General features: G+C 53.2%; 1 protein-coding gene across 1 annotated transcript in view; it reads left to right on the forward strand.

Moving 5' to 3' along the window:
- Positions 1-556: 556 nt before the first annotated feature.
- CEP250 (centrosomal protein 250) overlaps positions 557-26,327 on the forward strand; it is a 31,529-nt gene continuing 5,758 nt past the window's right edge. The window contains 28 exon segments of the mRNA XM_082065272.1: positions 557-675; positions 1,424-1,480; positions 2,198-2,280; positions 2,856-3,021; positions 3,271-3,377; positions 4,077-4,304; positions 4,892-4,988; positions 5,442-5,540; positions 9,459-9,620; positions 9,933-10,111; positions 10,560-10,742; positions 11,290-11,434; positions 11,717-11,863; positions 12,050-12,280; positions 13,010-13,203; positions 13,753-13,880; positions 14,083-14,252; positions 14,625-14,804; positions 15,458-15,592; positions 15,924-16,067; positions 16,511-16,812; positions 17,993-18,152; positions 18,887-19,216; positions 19,632-19,739; positions 19,992-20,112; positions 21,707-21,861; positions 23,016-23,402; positions 23,406-25,715. Coding sequence (XP_081921398.1) covers positions 559-675; positions 1,424-1,480; positions 2,198-2,280; positions 2,856-3,021; positions 3,271-3,377; positions 4,077-4,304; positions 4,892-4,988; positions 5,442-5,540; positions 9,459-9,620; positions 9,933-10,111; positions 10,560-10,742; positions 11,290-11,434; positions 11,717-11,863; positions 12,050-12,280; positions 13,010-13,203; positions 13,753-13,880; positions 14,083-14,252; positions 14,625-14,804; positions 15,458-15,592; positions 15,924-16,067; positions 16,511-16,812; positions 17,993-18,152; positions 18,887-19,216; positions 19,632-19,739; positions 19,992-20,112; positions 21,707-21,861; positions 23,016-23,402; positions 23,406-25,715 — 6,825 coding nt within the window. The 5' untranslated portion in view covers positions 557-558.

Here is a 26,327-nt window from a genome sequence, read left to right on the forward strand (position 1 = left end):
GTGACGGGCAATGGCTGCACCGCCCGCAGTGGCTGCACCGCCCGCAGTGGCTGCACCGCCCGCAATGGCTGCACCGCCCGCAGTGGCCGCACCGCCCGCAGTGGCTGCACCGCCCGCCCGTCTGCTCGCTGCCCTCCCCGGCTGCTCCGCGCAGGACACGGGCTCACCCCGGCCCGGCAGGGCTGCGGCACCTGGCGCTGCCCTCGCTGCCATTTAGTGGTCTGGCTTTTGCTGCAAAAGCTCCGAGATCTTGGCTTAGGGACGCCTGCTGCCGTTCAGGTGCTTTCGTCGTGCTACACGCTGGGTGAGGGGGGTGTGCGGGTTTCTCTGCTCTCAAAGGACTTTACAGAATCAGTTTCTCCTCATGCCCAGCAGAAACCGCGCGGCAGCGGGTGGGGGCCCAGACACCCGCGGGGCAGCAAAGCGCGGCCGGGCGGCCTCCCACAGGGCAGCACCGCGGCCCGGCCGCGAGAGGCGGGAAGGGAAGCGCCGCCCGGCTGTGCCGGCTGTGCCGCCCGGGGCGGAGCCGCGCGTGGCGGGCCCGGCTGCGAGCGGGTCATGGCGACGGGGGCTGAGGAGGCGGCGCCGAGCCGGGACTCCCTGCGGCGCCGGCTGCAGAGCTCGCAGGAGGCGCAGCACCGGCAAGCGCTGGTGGTGCGGAAGCTGCAGGCGAAGGTGAGGAGCGGGGACGCCTGCCCGGGGGAGCTGCCCGGGGCCGGGCCGCGGGGCTGGGGTCGGGCTGTCGGCGCCGCCCGGAGAGGGCGCTGGGCCGCGGCGGTGTCGGGGGCGAACGCGCGGCCCCAGCGGGTTCCTCCCCGGGGCTGCCCGGGCGGGACGGTGCCCAGCGCGGAGCTCGGGGGAGGCCCCGGAGCCGCCCCGCTCCTCCCGGCCCGCCCAGGCGCGCTGGGCGCTGCTTCCCCCGCTGGCAGCCCCGAGCCGCCCGGCAGCCCTTGGCCGCCTTCGCTGCCGCTGCCCGGCCGGCGAACGGGCCCGGGCGGCTCTTGTGCAGCTGCACAGAACCCGCGTTGTGCAGCGGCCGAGCGGGGCTGGGGCAGAGCTGACCTGCTCGGCGGAGCCTGAGAAGCGACGTGAAACGCCCTCCCTGCCCTCCCTGCAGGGCCCGGGGGACCTTTCCCCTTGGGAATCTCGGGCTGGGTCCGGGTGCCCACGGGGCAGGTTCTGCTGGCCAGCGCTGCCTCAGCGTGAGCAGACAGTGCTGTGTGCGACAGAAACCCTGGCTGGCTGGCCTGAAGATCAGACAAGGTGAAGCTTCCCCGTGTGGTCACGACTTCTCGTTGCTGTATCAGCAGCGCCGTGAAATGTTCTGTGCTCAGGCTGCAAAGACTGAGAGAAAAGGGGATGCGGGAGGAGCCGCGTCTGGGAGAAGCTGCATTGCTCATCTTCGTTCTCTGTATCCACGCAGGTCCTGCAGTACCGGACTCGGTGCCGAGAGCTGGAGCAGCAGGTGGAGGCAGGAGGGGTGAGTGTGCAGGCTGCTGCCTACAGACAGTGCGCGTGGCATTCGTTAACGCCGGCAAAAACACCTCACCTGGGTGACAGTGACAGGAAAACAGGCTTTTGCTACCCGAGGGTTTCGGGAAGCGCTGTGATTCTGCCCGTCAGTGCGTGTGCAGTTGCCATTCTCGGAGCAGCCAGTAGTCCCAGAAATGCCAGTCCAGAACTCCCCACCAAGAAGGATTTTAGTTTTGTGAGAGAGCGCTTTCCTGCTGGGGAAACGCACTGTGTTTGGTCTCAGGAGAGGGCTGTACTGCCTGTTAGGTTGTGGGGCTGTCTCTGAAAAAGAACCGTCTGGAACACGGCATTTCGGCAGGCGGGAGTGCTGGCGTTCAGCACACAGAGCTGCCTCTTCTGTGCTTTTCTTTCTGCATCGTGGCTAAAGTAACCCTGGGAGAGGGAGAGCAGGAGAGCAGGAGAGCATTCCTGGGCTTCAAGTGCCAGTGAGCGCTTGTGGTCCTGAGCGGAGGGTCCCGGGCTGCGAGAGTGCAACAGTGGGAGACTGAGCAGAGCTGTCACCTGCAGGGACACCCTTCCCCTTCCTCTCTGCTGTCACGACACTGTTATGCCTGGAAGAAGCCACGAGCTCCAGAGATACCAACAAATGGAGGGGAGAGTGATGGATGCTGACAGTAGTGAAGGGAACACAAGAATTTGACTCATCTTTTCCTTTCTGCCTCAGGGATCTCTCCCCGGCAGGTGGGAAGCCACAGAAGACCACAGCCTGGAGAAAGCACTGCTGCAGCTGGAAGAGGAGCAGCAAAGGTACAAGGAAGAAGCATTCCCTCATAGCCGGTATCCTGGATGCTCATGGAGGGGAGGGAAAACCTGCCAGAGCCACCTGCTCTCCCCAAGGGAAGCGGCTGGACGAGCCGCTGTGACAGGAGAAAGGTCCATGATGTGTTTTCTGTGGTGCAGTGACAGTGTTGTGTGCCGAATGGCTCTGTTCTGAGCAGGGGGTTGTTCCGGGTGAGCTCCAAAGGTCCCTTTCCAGCCTCAGGTGCTCCAAGGTTCAGTAGGTGAGGGCTCAGGACAGTGGCAGAGAAAGGTGATGATGCAGTGATCAGACAGCACGGCGGGGAGGCAAGACGTTCACTGTGGGCATCATCAGAGTTGAGAGGAGGGGAGAACCGAACCTGTGGGTGGCAATGGAAGGCTTAAAGCCAGGAGAAGCAGCTGAGTTGGCCATCCTAGAGAGATCTTAGTTAATGCCAGGAAGCGCTTTTGCTGCCTCTGAGTCTGACCACAAAGTCAGTGTTGAGGGAGCTGGGCAATGCCGGGGCTGCTGCTTGTGGGCAGCAGTTGTTGAGCGACCTCTCTGCTGTTTCTCCCTCTCCCAGGTGTGAGAATCTGGCAGAAGTGAACGCTCTCCTGCGGGAGCAGCTCGATAAAGCCAGTGAGGTTAATTCAGCCCTCAAAGAAGATGTTGGAAAACTGACAGCGGATTGGATGAGGGCCCGGGAGGAGCTGCGCTTGAAGGAGAGTGAATGGCGCCGTGAGCGCGAGGTAAGGAAAGGCTACGGGCTCGTCAGCCGTGGTGCCAGAGCGGCCTGAGAATGGATTTGATTTCTGGCCGAGAGGACTTGCTGTGTGGCAGCGGTGGCTCTGCTGAGCTGTGCTGGTGCTGAGGGGCAGAAGACAGGGCTGGGAGATGGAGGAGACCTGTGCTGGGGGTTGCGCTCTCTCCTCTCTGAAAGACTCGTGCAGTGTTGGCGAAGGCTGGACTGGCATTTCTTTTTGTCTTGGCACGTTTAGGTGCATGACAGCTACGTCAGGGGTGAACATCAGCGTCTCCTCAGCCTGTGGTGCCAGGTGGTGACCTTCCGCCGCCAGTTCCTGGAGATGAAGACTGCCACTGACCGGTGAGTACAAGGGAAGGCCAGAGCTCTTGCAGGAAAGCTGTAGCTTCCTTCACACCTGCTGGGTGAGCCTCCGTGTTACTGTAATTGCGGCTCAAGCTGTGATTTCTGCTTTGAGAGGCTGAAGCAATGAAGCCATGAAGCTGTTTAGCTGTCTTTGGAATGATTTGGTTTGATGCGGGTTTTTCAGACCAGACTGAGGGGCTCGGGCTGTGGGCAATGCCGAGGCCCTGAGCAGATGAACTTGCCTGTGGTGACGTTTGGGCACATTAACTCAGGCACAGGGGCACATGGACAGGCTGGAAGAGACTCCCCACAGCTGTGCGTGCAGCACGTAGAGCAGTCCCTTTAATAGAACGGTAGAAATCTGCCTTACATCTCACTGAATGAGAGTATGTTAATAAGCTAGAGCAGCAGCAACAGTCAGTCAGAGTCACTGGAGGTCCTTGAGGCCTTCTGGCCGTCCCACACATTTCTTCTCATCTCTGAGGAGAAAACAGACTCATCCTCCACGATCACACAGACTCATTGCTCAACTGTCCTGCTGTGTCCTGGTCCCAAAGTGCCAGATGAGCGGCTCGTCCCAGCCAAGATGTCACCTTTCCTGCCAGCTGGGACCGGTGCACAATGATGCGCTTCAGAAGCGAGTGAGCTGATAGAGATGGTGCTGCGAACACGGTCTCTTTCTTGATTCTTCTTCAGTGATTTGTCCGAGCTGAAGGCAGAGCACATGAGGCTTTCTGGAGCTGTGCTTGTGAGCTGCTCCCGTCCAACCTCTGGTGTCCAGTTCTGGGAGTCCCTCACGCTGGGCAGAGCTGTCGTGAAGGGTCAGACACAGCAGCAAGTGGAACAGGATAGAAACCAGAAGACTCAGGTGGTGATGTGCTTACAAGCCAAGGGAGACCTGGAGAAGAAGGAGCTTCAGGACAGGTGAAGCTGTTTTAAACTTTGCTGTTACCAACATGATCTTTTGTGGCTGCTGCTGTGATTCGTAGATGAGCTGTGTTCATGTTTTAAACACACCCATTCTGCACAGCCCTGTTTCTGTCCCTGGTCAAACTGTTGCCTTCAACAGGATGGACAGAAAAACCATCAGACTGACAGAAGCTCTTCTGAGTAAGATCAGACTGGCAAAGAGATTGCATAGCACAGTGTTTTTGCTGTTAGCTGATTCTTGGTGAGAAATGGAGAGCAGCATAAAGAGAGCTCTGTCTCTGTACAGCCCCGTAGCTCCCCGGGGCTGTGCTAAAGCAGTTGGGAGGAATGTGCACAGGAGCATCATAAGCAGCGTAGCTCCTCTGTGCTGACGGTTCCTTGCAAGACTGAGTGCAGAAGACCTTTGTGGCAAGAGGTGCCATTTGGCACCCTCAAGCTCATTACCCCGTAGAGCTGGACGCTGCCTTTGCTGTATTTTCTGGGTTGAACTTTGTCTGCTGTGCCTCTGGGAGCTGCTCAGCTCTTGCCCAGGCGATGGTGTGCTGTGCTTTTGGAGTGGCACGGGGACCTTCTCTTCTCAGGGTGATGGAGCTCTCGGCCTTGCTTGTACAGTCCCAGAAGCAGAACGAGGAGAAAGAGAAGATCATGAAAACGCTTCAGGACACTGTGGAGATTCTGGTGCGTTTCCCCTTGATCTGGGAGACAGCCCAGTGTTTGCTCCCCAGCCGTAGCACACACAGGTGTGGTTTCCTCAGCAGGAGGAGTGGTAGAGATGTCACCTGTAGGGGGACATCAGGGACATTGCCAGAATGTTCCTTGTGTGTTTGGCACAGGCGGAGTCAGTCCAGGCGCAGCAGCGGCAGGGGAGCTGCAGACAGCTCCGGTGTCTTCCTCAGGGGCTGCACCAGGGCTGTTGTGCCTGGGATCAAAGTTCCTTGAACTGACAGCTTCCTGGCAGTCTATGAAAACGAGCTGTTGGTCTTTCTCTTCTTAGTTTTAGTGAGGAAGAAGTGGAATAGGTGTGGGAAGGAATGTACTGGAATCCCGAGGGCTGAGGCTTCTGGGCATGGCAGTGCCGCTGAGGATGGGAACAGCTCTGCCCTGCCCACCCTTTCCTTCTTCTGTTCTCAGGAAGCCGATCGGTTAGAGAAAGAACATGAAGTTCTGTGGAGTAAAAGCGCCAAAGAGGAGAACCTGTCCCTGCAAAAGCTCATAAAAGATATAACTGAGGTGAGTGCACAGCTGGGACCACATCCCTGTAAACGTGGTTTCAAAGTGCGTGAGGAAGGCAAGAGCCCCGCCTGGGGAACAGAGATCCGTGTTGGGGACTGTCTGTGTAACTGCTACTGGCTGTTTAGCTTTGCACCCCCTGTTAGAACGTCCGAGCTGGCTGTCCTGTGACTCTTGAGCTGAGTCACTACAAGTTTCAGAAAGTGCCTTTGCCTGCACCGTCCCGCTCAGGTCTCTCTTGGGCTGTGCTTTCGGAGTTGGCTACTTGACATTTGTATTCCAGGGCTGCCTGGAGCTTTCCCCCACCCTCCTTGAGCAATGACTCTTGTTCCTCAGATTTTATAAAAGGTCACTGGCTCAATTGATGCGCTTGCCAACTCTCCTCCCTCACTCGACATTCACTGACTGTTATCTCCCCAGAATCCAACTGGTTTAACTGTTTAGGGGGAACTTTAACCTAGTTCTAATCTTCACTCTGTGGAGGGGGTTAATCAGCCCCTCTCAAAGTCAGGTCTTTTTCCTGATGGAGTCACTGTTGTCCTCTTGGGCTACTGTGCAGAGTCATTATAAACATGAGCTTTTTCACGGCTCTTTTCCAGTATTCCTCAGTTTCCCTCTTCTTTCCTGGGCAGTGTTAGTGTTTCCTTTCATGGCTGTTTCCAGTATTGATCTGGTGCTCCTGTGTGTGGCTCTAAGAATCATGGAATGTCCTGAGCTGGAAGGGACCCCAAAGGATCATCGAATCCAACTCCTGTCCCTGCACAGGACACCCCGCAGGTCACCCCGTGTGTCTGAGGACATTGTCCAGTCTCTTCTTGAACATTGTCAGGTTGGGGCCGTGACTCCTCCCTGGGGAGCCTGTTCAGTGTCCAGCACCTCTGGGTGAAGAACCTTTTCCTCATGTCCCACTGACCCTCCTGGCTCATCTTCTGCCATTCCCTGGGTTCTGTCACTGTCACAGAGCAGAGCTCACCCTGCCCCTCCTGCTCATGCTGAGGAACCTGCAGCCCATGAGCTCTGCCCTCAGTCTGCTCTGCTCCAGCTGAACAAACCCAGGGGCTTCAGCCGCTCCTCACACGGCTTCACTGCAAACCCTTCACCAACTTTCTGGCCTCTTGTGGACACTCTCCAGTAGCTTTATCTCCTTTCCTCCCATGTCCCCAGCCCTGCACACAGTGAATGCTCCAGGTGAGGCCGCCCCAGCCCAGAGCAGAGCGGGACAATCCCCCCCGCCCGGCTGGCCGTGCTGTGCTGGGTGCACCAGGACGCGGGGCCCTCCTGGCTCCAGGGACACTGGTGGCTCATGCTCAACTTTCCGTTGAACAGAACCCCCAGATCCCTCTCTGTGGAGCTGCTCTCCAGCGTCTGGTCCCCCAGTCTGTCTGTACAGCCAGGGTTGCTGTGTCCCAGGTGCAAAATCCGGCACTTGCCTTTGTTGAACTTCATGTGGTTGGTGATTGCGCAGTTCTCCAGTTTGTGCAGATCCCTCTGCAGGGCCTTTCTGCCCTCCAGAGTGTCGACAGCTACGCCAAATTTAGTGTCATCAGCAAACTTGCTAAGTAATCCCTCAAGTCCTGAGTCTAAGTCATCTAACAAGACATTGAAGAGTGCTGGCCCTAAGATAGATCCCTGTGGAACCCGCTAGTGACTGTTCTCCAGCCTGACATAAGCCCATTTACTAGAACCCTTTGAGCCCAGCCCATCAGCCAATTGCTCACCCACTGCACTATCTGTTTTCCCAGCTGCGTGCTGGACATCTTGTCCAGGAGGACGCTGTGAGAGACACTATCAAAGGCTTTACTGAAATCCAAAAAGATCACATTGACGGGCTTCCCTTGGTCAGCTAGGCAGGTAGCCTTCCTTGTCGTAGAACAAAATTAAGTTTGTCAAGCAAGACTTTCCCCTCATGAACCTGTGCTGGCTGGGACCAGTGACTGCGCTGTCATACAGATGTTTTTCAATAGCTCCCAGAACGATCTTCTCCATGATTTTGCCAGGCACAGCAGTGATGCTGACAGTCCTGTAGTTGCTAGGGCCATCCCTGTTGCCCTTCTTGTAGATTGGGACAACATTCGCCACCTTCCAGTCACCCAGGACCTCTCCAGATTCCCAGGAGCGTTGAAAAATCACGGAGAGAGGTCTTGCTATGACATGAGCCAGTTCTTTAAGCATCTTTGGATGAATCCCATCAGGCCCCATCAATTTATAGGGGTCCAGCTGGAGGAGCAAATCCCGTACAAGTTCTGGATTGATTGGGAGGTTCTCGTTCTCACAGTCATGGCTTTCTAGCCCAGGGTTGTGTGGGCCCCCAAGTCCATCATCAGTGTTGAAGACTGAGGAGAAGGAAGCATTAAATGTCTCAGCTTTGCCTATGTCCCTGTTAATAAGGTGACCATGCTCATCAGTTAATGGGTCCGTGTTATTTCTAGTTTACCTTTGACCATTAATATATTTTTAAAAGCCTTTTTTATTGTCCTTCACAGTACTGGCCAGCTTCGATTCTGATTGAGCTTTGGCAGCGCGAATTTCCTCCCTACAGTGGCGAGCAGCGTCTCTGTAGTGCTCCCATGTTGCCTGACTTTGCTTCCACTGCCCATGTCATTTCTTTTTTCACTGTATTTCAAGAAGAAGATCTCCGTTCAACCAAGCTGGCTTTTTGCCTTGCGTGCTAGATTTTTGGCATTTGGAATGGCCTGGTCCTGTGCTCTTAGTAGGTGGAACTTAAAAAACAACCAACACTGATAGACCCCAACACCTTCAAAAAGCTTCTTCCCAGGGCATCTTGCTAAGTAGTTCTCTGAGCAGCCTGAAGTCTGCTCTTCTCATATCCAGTGTTAAGGTCTTGCTGGCAGTTTTCCTCCCATTAGCAAAGATTTTGAACCTGACAGCTTTGTGGTCGCTGTGGCCAAGGGAGCCACCAGTCGCCACTGGTCCCATGAGACCCTCTCTGTTAGTGAGAATCAAATCTTGGAAGGCATCTTTCCCCGCTGGTTCCCTTAGTACCTGCAGCAAGAAGTTACCGCCCAGATGCTCCAGGAATGTTCTGGACCTGTTGGTGCCAGATGTGTGATACTCCCAGTTGACATCTGGCAAGTTGAAGTCCCCCAAAAGGGCAAGGGCAGATGACTTGGAGGCTTCGCTTAGTTCCTTAAAGAATAACTCATCAGTGTTGTCATCCTGGCTGGGTGGCCTGTAGTAGACACCCATGATGACATCCGCTTTATTTGACCCTTAATCCTTACCCAGAGGCTCTCAGCTTTGCCATCACCAACTGCCAGCTCCATGCGCTCCACACCCCTGCTACATACAGTGCCACCCCCTCACCTCTCCTACCCTGCCTGTCCCTTCTGAAGAGTTTGTAGCAACCATCATGGCACACCAGTCACAGGACTCATCCCACCAGGTTTTGCTACTGCCAATTCTGTTGTATCCCTGGGACCAAGCTAAGGCTTCTAGTTCATCTTGGTTGTTCCTCATGCATGCACTACACATTAGTGTAGAAGCACTTCAAGTATGGTTGGTTGGGCCCTTCACCTTGTGGCGCAGTCTGAGGAATCTCGCTGCCGAGCACCTCCTCAAGTTTGGTGTCCATGCCCCTGCTCAGCACTGACCCGCCTGGCACTGCCCCCTTCCCCTTCCAGTCTAAAAAAGGAGACCAAAGTAATTTCCAAGAGCTTCAAGACACTGAGCGTTCAAGCAGCCTTGGGCCACTGCACTCTTGTTTCTTTGTGGTTTTGTGGCTGTGTGCAGAAATCCCTGGAGCACTTGTGGCCGCAGGGACAAAACTTCTTTGTTGACTGAAGAGATGGGAGAACTGAGGTTTCGATGACTCGAGGGTGAAGTGGGGGCAAAAGGAGAGATAGATAAAGCAAGCCAAGTAGGCTGAGCAGAGTGTAACAGCTTGCTGTGGGCTTTCAGGTGGTGTTGGATGCCAGTGACAGCACGGCCAGCGTGGTCTGCCCGGACAGTTCCCAGCAGGCAGAGCCCAGCACCATCCCCTCTGTGCTGAGCTCCGGCGGGGCAGAGCAGGCCTTTGCCTTGGTTCAGGAGGCGCTGGCAAGGAGGCGAGGAGCAGCACGGGTGAGAATGTCTGCTTGTCTGCAGCACTGGCCACAGGCTCAGCCGCTCATGCCCCACTTGGCTTGGACCCTTTCCATGTCCTTGGCCAGTTCAGCTAGTGCCTTTGCAGCCTTCCCACTCTTGGGACCCTGTTGCCCAGCCCCCTCCCCAGCTCTGTGTTCTGCCGCCTTGCTCTCCTTGATCTCCACCCCCCTCCCAGCTTTTGCCTTCAGCGGAGCCGTCTCTCTGCTCGCTGCTTCTCCCGGCTGTCTGGAGCCGCCTTGGCTGCTCCTCACTGCTTGTTTGTGCTCTTTCCCTGCCCGTTGCTTGCAGGCCCTACAAGAAGAGCTTTCTGCCAGGCAGGACTCTATCGATTCCCTGCTGCAGCAGCACAGGCAGCAGGAGGAGAAGTGCAGGAAGCTGCAGCAGAGGCTTGAGCAGCTGCAGGAGGAATGCGCCACGTCCAGCAGCCAGCGGCAGCGCCTCCAGTCTCTGGTGGAAGCGCTCAGAAGGTGAGCGTTTCCTCCTTCTCCTGCGGTCTAGAGGCAATCTGCCTCCAGTTCGGGAGCTCAGAGCTGTTCTGGGCAGAGAACCTGCCTGCCCCGCCTCGTGCGTGCCTCTGTTTGGCACCACAGCATCCTCCTGTCACTGCTTTTCCTGCTCGGCTGTGCCTCCCAAGGCTGGCTGGGCGATACAGAGCGATGCTGGTGTACAAGGCGCCTCTCCCTCGACACGCTGCGTCTGCATTCTGCTCTTCGGGTGCCCTTTCCCAGGCACCGCTTCTCGCTGGATGAAGGCAGCAGCCCGCCTGCCTTTCTGCTTCCCTCTTCAGTTACCTTGGGAGGGGAAGAGCAAGTTCTTCCTCCCCGTGCTCCCCACAGCTCCATCCTGGGATGAGGAAGATGGGATCTGTGACTCTTCCGGTCTCTTCATTCTTGTAACGGAGCCTTGTCTCTGCAGTGACTGTGCCAACCTGGAGAGAACCAGGGACGAGCTACAGCAGCAGCTGGAAGTAACGGAGCAAGAAGCCTCGCGTCTGCGTCAAAGGAACACGGAGCTGCAGCTGAAGGAAGACTCAGCCCAGGGGGACAGGGTGGAGCAGCAACAGGCGATGGAGAGAGCGCGTCGTGAGCAGGAGCTGCTGTGAGCGTTCGAGCTTTCTCTGGGCACGGGTGGGCATGGCTGGAGCTCAGGAGCCCAGCGCACAAGGCTGAGTTGTGCCTGCTCGTCATTTGCAGCACAGAAGGGTGAAGGGAGCCCGCGGGCAGGGCTGGCTGCCTGCTGCCACCCAGCAGAGCCGCCTCCGTGTGCTTTGTGCGAGAGCTTCACAGAAATCATTCCCAGCCTGCGCAGAGTCTGTCATACCCAAAGGAGAACTTTGGCAAGTCTTGGATCCAATGGATCCAAGAGGGGGGAGAGAAGGAAGGAAGCCCTTGGAGTACCTGAGCCGCTTGGAAAGGTTCTGTGATTTCTGGAAGCTTGTTTTACTTTCTCAGTGACAAATGTTTCACTCACATCAATGGCAAAGAGTGATGTGGCTCTAGGCAGGAAATTCCAGCGTTCCTTAGGTGTAAATAGAAAGCTGTTGGAAATCCCTCCAACTGCCATATCTGGACATAGTAGGTACTCTTGGTTTGGAGATGACAGTGCTTTTAGATTAAGAACTTGTTTGTCTTTCCCCGTCTCCCAGGCTGAAGGACTTTGCTGCACTCGAAGGAAAACATTCATTATTGCAGAGTGAGCTGGTAGTGGCGAGAGAGACGCTGGAGGCGTCGCAGCTTCAGAGGGATCTGCTGGAGCAAGAGAAACACGAGCTGACAACAGCCCTGGAGAAGGTGCGGTCATCTTATTCCTAGGGAGCACCTGTGGGAGAGGGAGCTGTGACAGCAGGACCAGCACAGGTGCTGTTCCTGGCAGGAGAAGACAGGGAAACCGTTGCTGTCCTTCTTGGGAAATGGGGATCAGAGCACACAGGCTGTTTGGGGTGTTCAGTCCCCATGTGCTCATTGGGAGCGTGAACTGGGAGCGTGTCAGAGACACCCAGGGGATGGGGACTTGCTGCTGGGAGTCAGGGATGTTCCTGCCCTTGTTGTCACATTGTTCTTTTGTCTCTGCAGGCCGAGCAGTCGGTGGCAGAGTTGACCAGGACTCAGAAGAGCCTGAGTGTTGAAATAGCTGATCTCCGTGCTGCAGCAGCCAACATGAGCAGTATCAATGAAGCTCTTGCAGTGGAGAAAGTGCAGCTGAACAACCTTGTGCTGCAGGTGAGCAGAGTTGCCAAAGCTCTTGCCAGCTGTTTGTCTCCAGCTGCTGCTGCTTCTCAGCCTTCTTGCCTTCCAGCAGTAGGACTGGCTGGCTGTGCAAATGTTGTTCCTTGTCCTGTCCAAGCCAAAGCTCCCTCCTAGGAAATGTTCCTGTCTTTGATGTGCTCTCTGCTTCTGTGATTGTAGCTGGAGCAAGAGAATGAGGTTGTGTCAGAGAAAGTGGCCGAGCTGGAGAGAGCAAGAGTCTGTGAGCAGGAGCAGCTGAGCTGGTGTGAAAGAACCAAGGCAGAGCTGTGTGCAGAGAAAGCCGCGCTGGAGCAGCTGCTGCAGGAAGCAGAGGAGCAGCAGGAGGGGCTGCGGGTGCAGCTGAGGAGACTGGCAGAGGAGAAGGAAGAAACCCAAGAGCAGCTCAGTGAGGTGAGACCAAAAAGCTGGTGCTTGTGGGTGGGCGTTTGGCTGCTTGGCTGAGTGAAGCTGTGTCTGCTGGCTGCTGCAGGGTTTGTGTCAAGGAGACACTCGGTAGCCCTGGAGAGCAGGGGGTTTGTTCCCTTCTTTTTGGCACCGTGCTGATGGCTTGCGGAGCAGTTCTGCAGTTCTCTGCGCTGTCCTCTGCTTGTGTGGATTCTTTTAATCCTCTGGTCTGTGTTGGCCTCTTCTGTGGCTTTTGCTGAGCTGCAAAGAGGTGATCGTGTTGTCTGTGGATCAGAGTGGGGCGACTCCTGTCACCTGTGGCAAAAGAAACAAACTGTGTAGCTCCAAATCCTTTTTCTGAGGCAGAATCCAGTCGGCAGCGGCTGAACATGAGCCGGCCTGTGCCCAGGTGGCCAAGAAGGCCAAGAGCAGCCTGGCTTGTCCCAGCACTGGTGTGGCCAGCAGGAGCCGGGCAGTGACCGTCCCCTGCACTGGGCACTGGGGAGGCCACAGCTGGTCCCAGGCAGCCCAGTCTGGCCTTGCACATCACTTGCCAGTGAGCGGGGCCAGCGCCTTTTGGCAGCCCAGGCTCTGGGTGCGGGACCAGCAGCTGCTCTCACACTTGGAGCCCCCGGGACAGGAGCTCTTTCTCCTCCCGCCCGCTGGCCAGCGGCGCTGGCTGCTCCGCACACAGCTGCACAGAAAGGGCTCCAGCTGCGGTTTGTCCCGTTCCAGGTGTCCCGGCAGCAAGAGTCGGCCAGCACTGGTCTGGAGCAGTTGCGCCAGGAGTCCTCTCGCCAAGGGCTCGCACTGGCCAAGGTATCTGAAGAGAAGGAGGTGCTGGTGCAGGAGAAGGCTGCCCTGGAGCTGCGCCTGGCAGCCGTGGAGCGGGACAGACAAGGCCTTTCCGAGCAGCTGGCAGAGGCCAGGTAAAGGGGGAGGAGCCCTGGGCAGGACGTGACTCGCTGTCGGGAATTACAGAGCTGGTCAGCATTGCACGGGGCTTTCTTGCGTCCTCTGTGCTTTGCGGATGTTCTCACCTTCCAGGGACAGAACAGGGAAGAATCTTGAGGGGAAAAAACCCCTCTTCTGGTGTCCCCCTGCAGAGCAATTGGAGGTGCTGATGGGATGCACCTGTGAGCAGAGGTTGGGCTTTTGCTGGCTGGCACAGCCGTTGTCAGGAAAACTGCCACCTGTGTGCCATCCATCAGGCAGCAGCCATTTCAGATTTGGCTGTCGAGATGAAATTCGGCTGGGCTTGCTGTGTTACGCTGGGTCCTAAGGAAAGCCTGGGTGTTCCCTCGGAGGGGCCCGCGTTGCTATTTTAAATGGTAGAAACATGCTTTCTGTACACGGGTGTCCATGCAACCCCTTTTCCATTCTCAGGGGCAGGGAACTTGAACCACTTGTCACTGGGATCCCTCCCTGTGGGTGTCAGGAGCAAGAAGCTCATTTCTCTCCGTGTCCACAACCTGCAGGCCGGTGAAGGAGACCCTGGAGCGCAGCCTGTTTGAGGCTCAGCAGCGCGTATCCCAGCTGGAGATCGCCCGGAGTCAGCTGGAGATGCGACTTCACACCGTCACGCAGGCCAAGGAGGTGATACAAGGTGATGCCCCATGTGATTTGTTTCTGGTGATCCCCTGCCTAGACAAGATGGTATAAAACCAGCTCTCTGTCTGCAGTGCTTATGAGGAGTGAAGGAGCTGGAACAGACCCCTCCAGCACTGAAACTCCCAGGGCTGAAGGTCAGTAAGGCCAGAACCAGGGTCTGGGTAGACTCTGACTCTTGCCATTTGTGGGGTTTGCAGGGGAAGTGAAGTGTCTTCAATGTGAGCTGGAAGCAGAAAGATCTCTCCTGAGGCAGGAACGGGAGAACGCGGCACAACAGCTCTTGCGGAGAGAACAGCAGCATGACGACACCCTCAGACTTCGGCAGAGTGATCACGAAGCAGAAATACAGAGGCTTCTGCAAGACCTGGTAGGAAAACAGAGGCGTTTTAGTTCCTCGAGCTTGTACTCAAAGGCACGTGGAGCCCACAGGACTGTGCTGGGACAGGAAATGCAGCCACAGATTGAGCGTGGGCGTGGGACAAGTTCAAGGGCAGGTTGGGGGTCCCACCCAGAGCGTGGCAGCACAGGGGGGCTCTTACCAGCCTCCCGTCTCCCATGGGGCAGAGTCCTGACCCTCCTGCCAGCTGCAGTCACGGGAACTTTGTTCCTTTCTTGCCGCCCTTTCTCGGTGGACAGAGGGGTTTTCTTTGGGCCTGAACCCCAAAGGAGGGTGAAGCTTCCCATGTTTTGAGGAGCTTGGCTGGGGCTCCATCCTGCAGTGTTTTCCTCCCGTCCTCAGGCACGCGCGCGGGAAGGGCACCAGTCAGAGCTGCAGGAGCTGCTGGAGCGATGGCAACAGGAGACGGCAGAGACAGAGCGGGAGCACGAGGAGCAGCTGTTGGACATGGAGCAGAAAGTTGCTGCCATGCAAGCTCAACAACAAGAGGAACAAACCAGACGTGAAAATGCTGAGCGAGAGGTAAAGGCTGCGAAAGTAGAATTGGTGTGTTTTTGCAAGGCTGGAGCTGTGGCAGATGGCTGGGGCCACTGGCAGCGCTTGTGTCCTGCCCAAGGTCCTGTGTGCAGAGTGCCCAGGGACAGCAGAACACCCAGCTGTGTCTGCAGGTACTGACAGGACAGGGCAGCGCTCAGAGATGACCGTGTGTCCCTGCGGTGGCAGTTCTGATCCAAAGTCTACTGAGTACCCTAAAACTGAACTGATTTTCACCCAACCCCACTCACAATCCGTGAGTTTTCTGAAGGAGCTCTGGCTGCAGCCCTCTGGCAGCCTTGCATTTTCTCTGCTGCTGACTGGGGGCAAAAGCCACCATGGAAAGGCAAACAGGAGCAGCAGAAGATGAGGGATCCCCTCACCAGCAAGGTGAGACACTTGAGAAATGCCACATGTTTTCCTGTGAGCTGACTAAGAGTTTGTTGTGGATTCAGTCCCGGAGGGCCCCTGTTGATCCTGCCCATGTCCCTTAGGAAGCCGCGTCTCCCCGTGGGCAGAGAATGACCGAGGAGAGCAGCAGCACAGCGCCTGGAGAACGTGTGAGCCCGTCGGCCTTGGAGTCTTGGCACAGACCTTTTGTGAGGGAAGTTTAAACCCGTCTGCTCTTTATTTCTGTGCAGGCCGCGCTGGAAAAGGAGCGTGAGAAGAATTCTTTACTGGAGACGCTCCTCCAGACTCAGGGAGAGCTCACAGATGCCTGCCAGCGGGTAGAGCAGCTCAGGCAGCAGATGAAAGAGCAGCGAGAGAAGGGGCAGGTGAGTCTGCCTGGTTGGGGTGTTGAAGGAACTGGGCAACTGGGCGTGAGCTGAGAGGGGCTGAGAGAGCCAGGGAAGAGAGGGAAGGGCAGCAGGAAGGACAGAAAAGCTCAGTGCTGGGACTGAGCAGGCAAGGACTACTGCAGGCACTGAAAGCACAGAGCCTGGTCAGCTCCAGAGAGGAGCAAGAGGAAGGAGGGTGACAGTGCAAGCAGCGCTGGGTAGAAAAGCAGAAAGAAGTGGCTGAATGAATGGGATTTTGAGGCAGGAAGAGGAAAAAGCTGGACCTAATGGCAGGTTCCAGTAACTTGCTCTCCATTCGTGTTCACAGAATGTCACAGAAAAGCTGCAAGCAGAGCTGGAGGAAGCTCAGAGCAAGATCAGGGCAATGGAGAAGAGGCACGAGGTAGAATTCCAAACCACCAAAGAGGAAATGAAAGTGCTTCTGCAGCAGAGGGATGCTCTACAAAAACAGGTGACTGAGGCAGCAGTAGATACTCCGCTTATCAAGCAGGTGGTCTCTCCACTTTTTGCCTTCTCATCGCAGAGCAGCAGGCTGGTGGGGCAGTCCCTCTGCCTGCACTGGCCCATGGTCTCCATCTCGGCTGGTCTGAAGGAGACTCACTGGTCAGGTGAATCTCAGCTGCTGCCCTCGACAGACGGGCTGGTGCATTTGCCTGTGCCAGCGATCGTCCAAATGGATTTCTGCTGGCCTGTTACTTCTGGCCTTGTTTTTTAAGGTGTTTTTTAGATGAATATGGTGGCCCACTTAGATGTTTAAGCAAGTCAGCTCTATCCGTTGTGAATCTGGTATTGTCAAGACAGGGTGAAATTTGAAGTTGTTCTTTCCCTTCCCTCACAGTACGGCTGACAGCGACAAGCTGTAGTCTTTGACTGCTTTGTTATATTTTATTTTAGGTGGAAGAGTTGAAAGCTCAGCTGGCAGCCTCCGAAGAGACCCAGCAGATGATTGGCTGCAAAGCTCAGCAAGATCTGAGTGAGGCACAGCAACTGTCAAGGCAGAAGGTGCTGGAGGTTGAGTGCCTTCAGAAGATCCTGGAGGAGAAGAGGAGTCAGTGGGAGGAGGCAGAACATCAGAACAAGGAGCTGCAAGGGCGTCTGCAGTCCTTGGAGGGGGAAAGGAGTCGATGGGAAGAAGTAGAGCGTCACAACACAGAATTTCAGGCTTCGTTGAAGGTTCTAGAGAGTGACAAAGCCAGGTAGATGAAAGCACTTGAGACTCTCCATTCTGTTTAGTGGATTCCTTCTTTCAGATCTTTGCATTTACAAGTGGCCCTGGCAACATTTCCTACAAAGCAGAGTTCTGAACTATCCATGCAGATGTTTCATTCTCTGGATATTGTCTTTTGTTTTGTTTTCCTTTAATCCTTTACTTACAGTTTTTCTGAAGAAATGGCTTTTGGAGTAGTCCTTTCCTTAAAAGGAGATGTTCTTTTGTTAGTTCAGCATGTTAATACTGTTACATGAGACTTGCAGGGGTTTCAAAGCTGAAACACACCAAAGGAGATGGGATGAGCTGCAGTATAATGAGCTAGATAGATCCATCAGCTCCACCTTGGGTCCAGTAAACTTTAAACATTCGGGATCTGTATCCGTCTTCCATCCTGATCCCTTTGCTTGGCAGAAGCCATCCTAAACCCATGATTTTGAACTAAGCCAGATTCCCCTGTGAGGCCCACAAGAAACAGGAATGTTTCTTATTGCCATCTGTTTCCTCATTCCTCAAAAGAGCCTCAACAGTTACAGGTGCTACTGACTGTCCAAGGAATGCAAGAAAGAAGAGCAAGTGTAGGTAGGTGACTTCACCTGGTAAAGTCCTGCCAGTCTTTAACACAGATCTGTATTGAAGCAGAGAAATAAAAGGCACTGCACTCTTGCTTCGCCTGTGAGGTATCCTGCATCCTCCAAGCCTCCATCACCCCTTCTAGTATCAGCCTTTGTTTCTCTAGCCAAAAGTAAAATGGGTGCTGGCACATCTGACGTAACTCCCCAAAGATCACCTTGCTGTCAGTTACTGCTGTTCTATCAGGACACACAGGCTCTTCATTATTGACAAAACCTGTCCCTTGGAGTCTCATTAGTCAACAGCAACATTTTCCTCTTCCCCAATGTTTTCATTTCAAGACCTTGTTACGTTTATATTCACATTCCCATTTCAGAAAAGATAGGGTATTTAGCCAGTAATTCACTTTTCTTCTGTGGGAACAAGTGTCGTGGGCACACGATGGGGTGTGACTGGGAGCTTGGCACAGGACTGAACAAGCAGCCTCTTTGTTTAGACAAACCTCAGCAGACAAAGCACCCCCTTGGTCCTGGAAGTCCTATGAGTTTATTAAATGTTATATCATGCAGTAATGAGTTGCATGCTCTGTCTTTCAGGCTGACTCTGTCTCTGGAAGAGAAGGAACTGAGCCTCAGAACCCTGGAAGAAAACAGCCTTGCCCAGCACAACGAGGTTTCGCAGCTTCTTTCTGCTCTTCACCAGGCTCAGCAGCTCCATTCAGACCACAGAAGAGAAATACAAGAGCTCAACAACCAGGTGACTTACAGCATCCTCTTCTCCAGGGACAGAGTACCACCTTCAGCTTGTAGGCCCCAACTTGTTTCCCCTCCCAACAACATACGCTCCTTCTGTGTTCTGCCCAGAGACTCTGCACATTGAGGTCAAGGCTGGATCTGCTCTCTTCTGCCTGTTTTCCCCTGTTCTCTCGTGGTTCACAGCATTAAATCTCTGAGGAGAAACAGAAGACTCCTTTGGAGCTTCTCAGTATCTGTTACGAATGTCGTCCCCGGATGGTGTTTCTGCCTCTGTTGGGCACTGGGCGATCTGGTGAAACAGAAGCGGTTATCGCAGTCTGTGGAAGGGATTTCATCTCAGCCAGTTCCTCTGTCATTTTGCAGATGCACCAGAAAGGGTGCCGATTGTCCCCCACCCATCCCTGGCAGCCCCGCTCTCCATGCGGAGATGCTCAATCTGCCACCTCAGCCTGCCCACCACCCACCCTCACCCTCCTCTTCTCTCACACAGACACCCACCCTCCCCTCTACCTTCATTTCTGAGGTTGGAAAGCAGGAAAGCCAGACAGTTCAACCATTCCTTTAGGAATGGGGGAACTTCCTTTTGTCTCCTTAAGCCTCCAGATACCTGTTTCTAGCTTATTTTGCCCAGCTTGAATCCTTGGCTTGGTGCCTTCTGTTTCCTGTGTGGTTTTTGCTTGAAGGAATTTCTCCTTCATTGTGCTGTCCCTGAGGCTCCGTGCGTCTGTGTTACAGGTGCGGTCACTGCAGGATGTGGTTTTGGAGAAGGAGGCTGCCGTGGCGACTCGAGAGAAGCAGCTGGTACAGGATCTGGAGGAGTCCCGAGCGGGTGAACAGTGCTTGAGGGACTCTTTGCGCATGTTGGAGGCTGAGATGTCTGATCTGCATTTGAGGCTTTGTAGCACAGAGAACAGAGCGAAGGCGTTGGCCACGGCGTGCCAGCAGGCGGACGGGGCCCACCGGGAAGCCCGATCGCAGCTGGACAAGCTGCACTTGGTTCTGCACCGCATGATCTGTGACAGCAGAGACTTAGTCACTGGGAGTTCAGGCAAGTGTGGGAGGCGGGTGAGCACGTCTCTAGAGCACGGACAGGAGAGCAGGCGGAGGGAGGAGTGGTTCTTTGTTATCCTGATATGATAGACGCATCCTTTCAGTGTAGGCTGACTCAAGCCTTGGGAAGTCTGAAAGCCTGACATCCCTGCAGAGAGACAAGTCCATGTTTGCACATGGAGAAATGACCAGCATCAAAATGAAATAGGGCACAAGTCACATCAGTCATAGGGCATGCACGTTCTTCCTTGGGGCAGCGCTGACAGTAGTGGTCATCAGAATAACGTTAGCCTGTGGCACATGTTTTGCTGTAATGTGAGCTCTAGAATGATGTCAAAGGCACTGCCACCTTCTGGATATAGAGCAGCCTTGTTTGTTGGAGACCCTTCCATTAAAGCTTGGAACAGAATGGCTTCTTTCTTCAGAACAGGGTGATGTTTCTCAGGCCAGGGGCCTCCCTGCAGAGCTCACAGTGGACAGCGTCGCAGCAGCCCTACAGGACCTGCGTCAGCACCTGAAGCAGACTCAGCAAGATCTGGTAACGTGTATCTAGCGCACCCAGAAATCCAGTCCTGCTGGACTGAACAGACAGGCCGAGTGCCCAAGCTGGAGCGGATGTAAATTCTCATAGGCCGCGTTGGCTTGCCATGGGGAGAAGGGACAATCCTGATCACATCTACCGTTACTGTCCAGCTGCCCTCTCCCACCTTGGCTATTTCTGCCTTAGCGTTTGTGCCTCTTTGTCTCCTGCCAGCAGTGGCTCTGGGAGATGATTCTTCTCTTCTTGCAGAATGATGCAAGGCAGAAGATACAGGACTTGGAGCTGGAACTGAGCAAGAGGCAAGCGGAGAGGGACCATTTGAGTGCCCACAGTCAGGAGCTGCAGACACAGTTGGCTCAAAGCCGGGAAGGTACAGCTTCTCCTTTCCAACCTGCTGGCCCTGTCCTTTCTCAGCAGCAGGATCTCTGATACCACACAGTGGAAAAGGGCAGTGCCTGGAGATGGGAAGAGGAGAAGAAAGATGCAGTGGCTGGCAGAGCACCCAGCTGTGCTCCTGGTGATACATGTGCCCAGGTGGTGCCTTTCGGGTTGCGTGTCACTGCTCAGTAGGTGTAGCTTGATGCCTCACAGCATCTTTCCTCCTTTTGCTCTTTGTGAGCACCAAGTTGCCAAAAGCCGTGTTGTTATTGACTTTCTTTGCCTCTTACACAGCAGATTCACAGAGGATTAGTTCAGTGTTGAGCTCCTGTGTTAACTGCATCGCTTCTGCTGCTACTTTTCCTGGTTCTCTGGTATCTAGTGCTACTGCATCTTTCTTACTGTTTTCTTGCTGATATTGATTTGGTATCTGTTTCGTAGCCACTTCTTACTTATGCCTTTGCTAACGTGTTCACATTTGGTTTATCTATAAACAGCTTTTCACATGTAACTAGTCACCTCTTCCTCTCCAGGCCATCCCAGAGCCTCCGGGGCTATTGGCCTCTCTATATCATATCTGGACAGGCATCCCTGCTCCTTCCTCTCTCACTGCTTTCCCACTCTCCACATCAGGACGGTTTTCCTTGTCTCAGGCGACGGGAACAGGGAGGTGCGGGCTTGGCTCATTGCCTTCCCACAGGCTCTCGCCTGCTCATGTCGCCCCTTTACCTGTTCAGTATTTCTTTAAGATCCCTCTCTGAGATGGAACTGCTGATCATTTTTCAAACTCTTTACAGGAGAGTTTTCCAGGCTTTAGATCATCACTTTTTTCTGGAACATCTGTAGTTTTTACTACATACGTTACATATGATAACAGCTTATATGCTTCAAATTCTGCTGCTGGATGGATTCTGCCTGTCCAATTAGTTCTTCCCCTCTTTAGTCCCTGTCAGTTAGTTTCAGCTATTAGTTTAGTTTTAGATCCTGTCTATCTGTAGTCCTTCTGGTTTCAGGTCTGGCGTGATGCTCCATTGTTCTTTCCTTGCTGTTGTCCTAATATCACTGAATATTTCCTTTCTTCTTTCTTCTGCCAGTGCACAACGTATTCCCCTGGCATTATGTCAGACAAATACCAAAGTGCATCGTCAAGCACAACATTGACATCTGTTCTTTTCTCTAACATCTCTTGAGTCTTCCTGGTCAATTAACTGTGTCATAGTCAGTCTTCACTTTTGCTTCTTTTTCCTTTAGGACACTAGATCTGACTCTCACCTGTTGTCTCTGTCCTGGTTTCATCTATGTCGGTTCAACCTGCTTCTAACACTGTGGGTGATGTGCTGCGCACCCTTAGCCCTGGCCCTTCAACAGGCAGAAGAGCAAACACGTTTTTTGTATTCTTCTAACACTTTCATTCTTCTTTTTTTCTCTGCCTGAAAGTTTATTTATGTCTGCTTTGAGAGTCATTGTGGGCTTAGGGCCTGGAAAATACAGACAGACAGTTAAGAAAATGGTGTTTTCTCTGTAGGATGCAAATCAGTTTGGTTTTGCTTTGCTTTTCACCTTCTCCTTCACCTTTACTGCTTCAGAGACAGAGATGGCAGAACGCAAGAAGAACTCTCTAGAAGCTGCCCTGCAGGAAGAGGCTGCTGCTCTAAAGGAGGAGGCTGTGACTCTACATCAAGAGGTGGCATCTTTGGAAAGGAAACTCGAGAGCACGGAGAAGCAAAGAAAGGATGTCCTGGTGAGGCTGGCAGATGCTGTAAAGGGCCATTTCTTACATAGTTTTTGGCCTTCTGTTAATAAGTCTAAGGAGCAGCTTTTTCCAGTGGAGAGCTTATTTTGGGTGGTCGTGTGCAGGTTCTGTCCAAATCTTAGAAGCTACAGAGTACTCAGATGCTGACCAAGTTTCCTCCATTGTCCCCTTCCTTCCACTTATCATTCCTTGTTTCCCAGACTGTTGCTTTCCTGGGCCTGGAGCTGAGATAGCAGGGTCAGCACCTTGGGAAAGAAAACAGTCAGGAAGGAGAGGTCATGAAGATGACCAGCATCACAGACTATGTGGAGACACCACAGACCGTGAAAAGAGCAGAAGAATATAGTTTATACCAGTGCTTGTTTTTTGGTTTCACTTTTCCAGTTATGTTCTTCTGAATAAGTGGAAAAGATGCCCTAGTCATAAAAACTTAGTTATGATTCAGGGTGTTTATTTTCCTTAGTTCTGAAGATTTCTGCCCTTGATGCTTAAGTCCAAGTAATTTTCAAACTTGTCTCTATTTACGTTGCATGGTTTGGGCATTTATTTGTGTCCAAATCCCTAGTTAGATTTCTACATATCTGGATCTGGAAAAAGGGGGGAGAAGACAAAGTTTGCTAATAATAGAAAGCTGTTTGACATTGCCCAGCTGAGAGCAGACAGTAAGGAAATAATACAGAAATTTGAAAAACAGAAGTGCGGATCCAGCTAAATATGTATGTCTGCCAGGGGAAAACCAGTCCTGATTTCAAACACAGAATGACAGAGTGTGATCTGGCCATTACTCCTTCAAGAGGGGACAGTGGGGTTCCAGAGGAAGGTGCCATGAAATCTCCGTGCAGTGGAGGGCCAAACAACCCCCCCAAAATGCACTGAAGTGCATCCTGGCTTCGGCTCAGGCGGCTCCTCCCCAGCAGAACACACTGGAGCTGGAGGAGGGTCAGGGAAGGGCACAGAGGAAGGTGGGACGGGCTGAGCGAGCTGGGAACGCCAGAGCTGGAGGTGCAGGAAAGGTCTGAACGCCCCGAGAGGCACGAGAGAGCGGGCAGCCCTGGGCTGGCACTGAACAGGAGTGCAAACCCAGTAGGAAAAGCAAACACCGACAGGTGGAATGACTTGATCTTTTTCTTGCTGTTTTGCAGCATGAACGGGACAGGCTGGAAGCAGCTAAAGAAAAGCTGGTATGGGAGAGAGAACGTCTCCAGGAGTCAGTCACAGCCTCTGAGAGCCGAGCAAACACAGCAGCAGATATGAACCACTGCCTTGAACAAGAACTTCAAACTACTTTGTCTATCTTAAAAATGAAAAATGAGGAGGTGGAAACGCAGTGGCAGAAAATGCAGATGCTGCAGCAAGAGGCAGCAGAGGGAAAAGCTTTGCAGGAGACTCTCACTCGTATGAATGCCGTCCTGTCAGAGAGGGAGGGAGAAACACAGTTGTACCGGGAACAGGTGAGAATGCTGGAAAAGCAGAAAGAAATGCAGAGAACTGCTCTCGATCAGGTTATGAAGGACATGGCAGAGAAAAACTAGCAGGTGCAATCCCAGCAAGACCAGATCTGGGAGCTGGAGAAGCAGCAGGAGCTGCAGAGGACGGTTGTAAGTGGGATGAGCAAAGAGCTGGAGGAGAGAGAGCAGGAGATCAGATCCCAGCAAGAACTGATAGCGGAGCTGGAGAAGCAATTGGAATCGCAGAGGACTGCTGTCAGTAACATGACCAAAGAGCTGGAGGAGAGAGAGCAGGAGATCAGATCCCAGCAAGAACTGATAGCGGAGCTGGAGAAGCAATTGGAATCGCAGAGGACTGCTGTCAGTAACATGACCAAAGAGCTGGAGGAGAGAGAGCAGGAGATCAGATCCCAGCAAGAACTGATAGCGGAGCTGGAGAAGCAATTGGAATCGCAGAGGACTGCTGTCAGTAAGATGACCAAAGAGCTGGAGGAGAGAGACCAGGAGATCCAATTCCAGGAGGGGAAAATAATGATTCTAGAACAACATGGTGCTTCACAAGTGAAAAATCTGCTCGTGGATCTTGATCATATGAAAGAAAACTTGAAGGTAAAAAATTCAGAGCTTACATCTCTGACTCAGCGGATCCAAGAACTGGAAGCAGAGGGAGAACAGGCAAAATCTCTGCACACAAGCCTTGAACACCTGAGGGCAGTTCTTAAGGACAGAGAGAGCGAGTGTGATTCTCAAAGGGATCAGTTAAGACTCTTGCAGCAGTACAAGGAACAGCAAGAGGAGCGCCTGCAAGAGCTTCATGGTCAAGTAGAAAAGATGACACTTCTTTTAGCTAAAAAAGATGAAGAACTTGAGTCACAACAAAAGCAAAGCCAGGAAGCTGAAGAAGTCATGGAAATGCAGTTAAGCACTGTCCATGACCAACTGGAGCAGACCTTAGAAACCTTAAAAGAAAAGGACAGACTCATAGACATCCAAAAGCAACAAAGAAGGAGCTATGAGGAAAAAACAGAAAAACAGATGAATGTCTTACACAGAGACATAGAATACACTAAGGCAATACTGAAAGAAAAGGATTTCCTGATTGAATCTCAGAAGGAAGTGATTGAGACCCTCCAAAAGCAAGAACAAGACTCTGAACAGCAGAAGGAAATTCTGCAGCATCTTCAAGTGGCACTAAAGGAACAAGAGCAAGAAATTTTATCACTTAGAGAGCAATGTGAGGCATACAAGGAAAAGGAGAGACAGCATGAAGGTGAGCAAAGAAATCTTCAAGCAGCACAACTGACTCTGAAAGAAAGAGAAAGCAAGATAGAGGTTCTGGAGGGGGCTGTCTCTAAGCTTCAGCAGGAAAAGGAGGAGGCAGCGATGCAGACCAAAGCCATACGGCAAAAACTAGAGTGTGCTGAATCTTCTTTAGAAGCTAGAGATCAAGAGATAGTGTCTTTGCAAGAACATGTCCAGGACCTTCAAGAGCAGAAGGAGTTGAAAGGCAAGCAGGCTCAGAGTCTGCAGCAGGATCTAGACAAAATGAGCCAAATAGTGAAGGAGAACTGTTTGGAGTTCCTTCAGCAGACAGAGCAAATTAACATGTTCCAGCTTTGTGAAGAAAACATGAAAATAGCTCTAACATCATGCCAGAAGCAAGTCAATCTGCTTGAGGAAGTGATGAGGAAGAGGGATGAAGACAATGAAGAAGAACTGAAGACCCTGCAGAATCTCCAGGCCAGGCTAAGCCAGAAGACTGAAGAGGTTAGACACCACAGAGAGCAGGAGGCGCTCCTGGCAGAAGTCTGCCCTGAGAGGGGACGAGAGACCGAGGTTCAAGGTGAGCAAAGAGAATTAGAAGAGGAAATAAGAGCTCTTCAGGAAGAACTCCAGCATGTTCAACGGACTCTTCCAAAGAAGGATGAAGAGCTCAAGCACCAGAGAGACAGAGTCAGGTATTTAGAGGAGACTCTGAAAGGGGGGGAACAAGACCTTAGGAGGCAGAGTGACCTCCTGAAACAATTAACATCAGCTCTGCGATGGAAAGATGACGGGGAGACCCTGAAGAAACAAATCCAGAGACTCCAAAAGTGGGAGGAGGAGGAGGCAGAGAAGAGGCAAGTTGTCCAGGAGAGAGACAGTCTCTTGAGAAGGCAGAAGGAGCTGACCCAACAGCTGGAAGAGGAGAGGAAAGCAAAGGGGGAAGAACTGGAGCGTGTGGCTGCTCTTTTGAAGCAGACGGAAAGCAGAGAACTGGAATGGCAGGAGAAGGCACAAGCACTGACTCTTGCCCTCACCAGGAGTGAAATGGCCACTGGGACTCTGAGGGGAGAAGTAGCCGTCCTGCAGAACATGGTTTCAGAGAGGGACACGGACCGGTTTCATCATCAGGTGGGCACTTGAGGGACCACCAGCCAACTGAAATGTCTCTCAAGGATTCTAAAGATGGTTCCCATAAAGACATGGGAATATATATTCCTGTCAAAACTCAGGTGGAAGAACGATGTTTATGTGATGTGTAAAAAGGAACAGACCACCTGGGAGGAATATAAGGCGGCCATTAGAATAGGCAGGGATGTGGCGAGGAAGGCCAAGCTCCACTTGGAATTAAATCTGGCCAGGGATGTCAAAGACAACAGGAAGGGCTTCTACAAGTACATCAGCAGCAAAAGGAAGGTTAGGGAAAATGTACGTGCGCTGCTGAATGAGGAGGGTGTCCTGGTGACAGATGACACAGAGAATGCCATCTTTGCTTCCATCTTTAATGCTTTAATGCTAAAAAAGGCCCTCAGGAATCCCAGACCCTAGAGATAGGAGAGAAAGTCTGGTAAAAGGGAGACTTTGGCTTGGTTGAGGAGGATCAGGTTAGAGATAGTTTAGACAATCTGGACATCCACAAATGCATGGGCCCCGATGGGATGCACCCACGAGTGCTGAGTTGGCAGATGTTATTGCAAAGCCACTCTCCATCATTGAAGGGTCTTGGAGAACAGGAGAGGTACT

Source organism: Streptopelia decaocto, assembly GCF_964273445.1.
Source record: "Streptopelia decaocto genome assembly, chromosome: 14".
NCBI lineage: Eukaryota > Metazoa > Chordata > Aves > Columbiformes > Columbidae > Streptopelia > Streptopelia decaocto.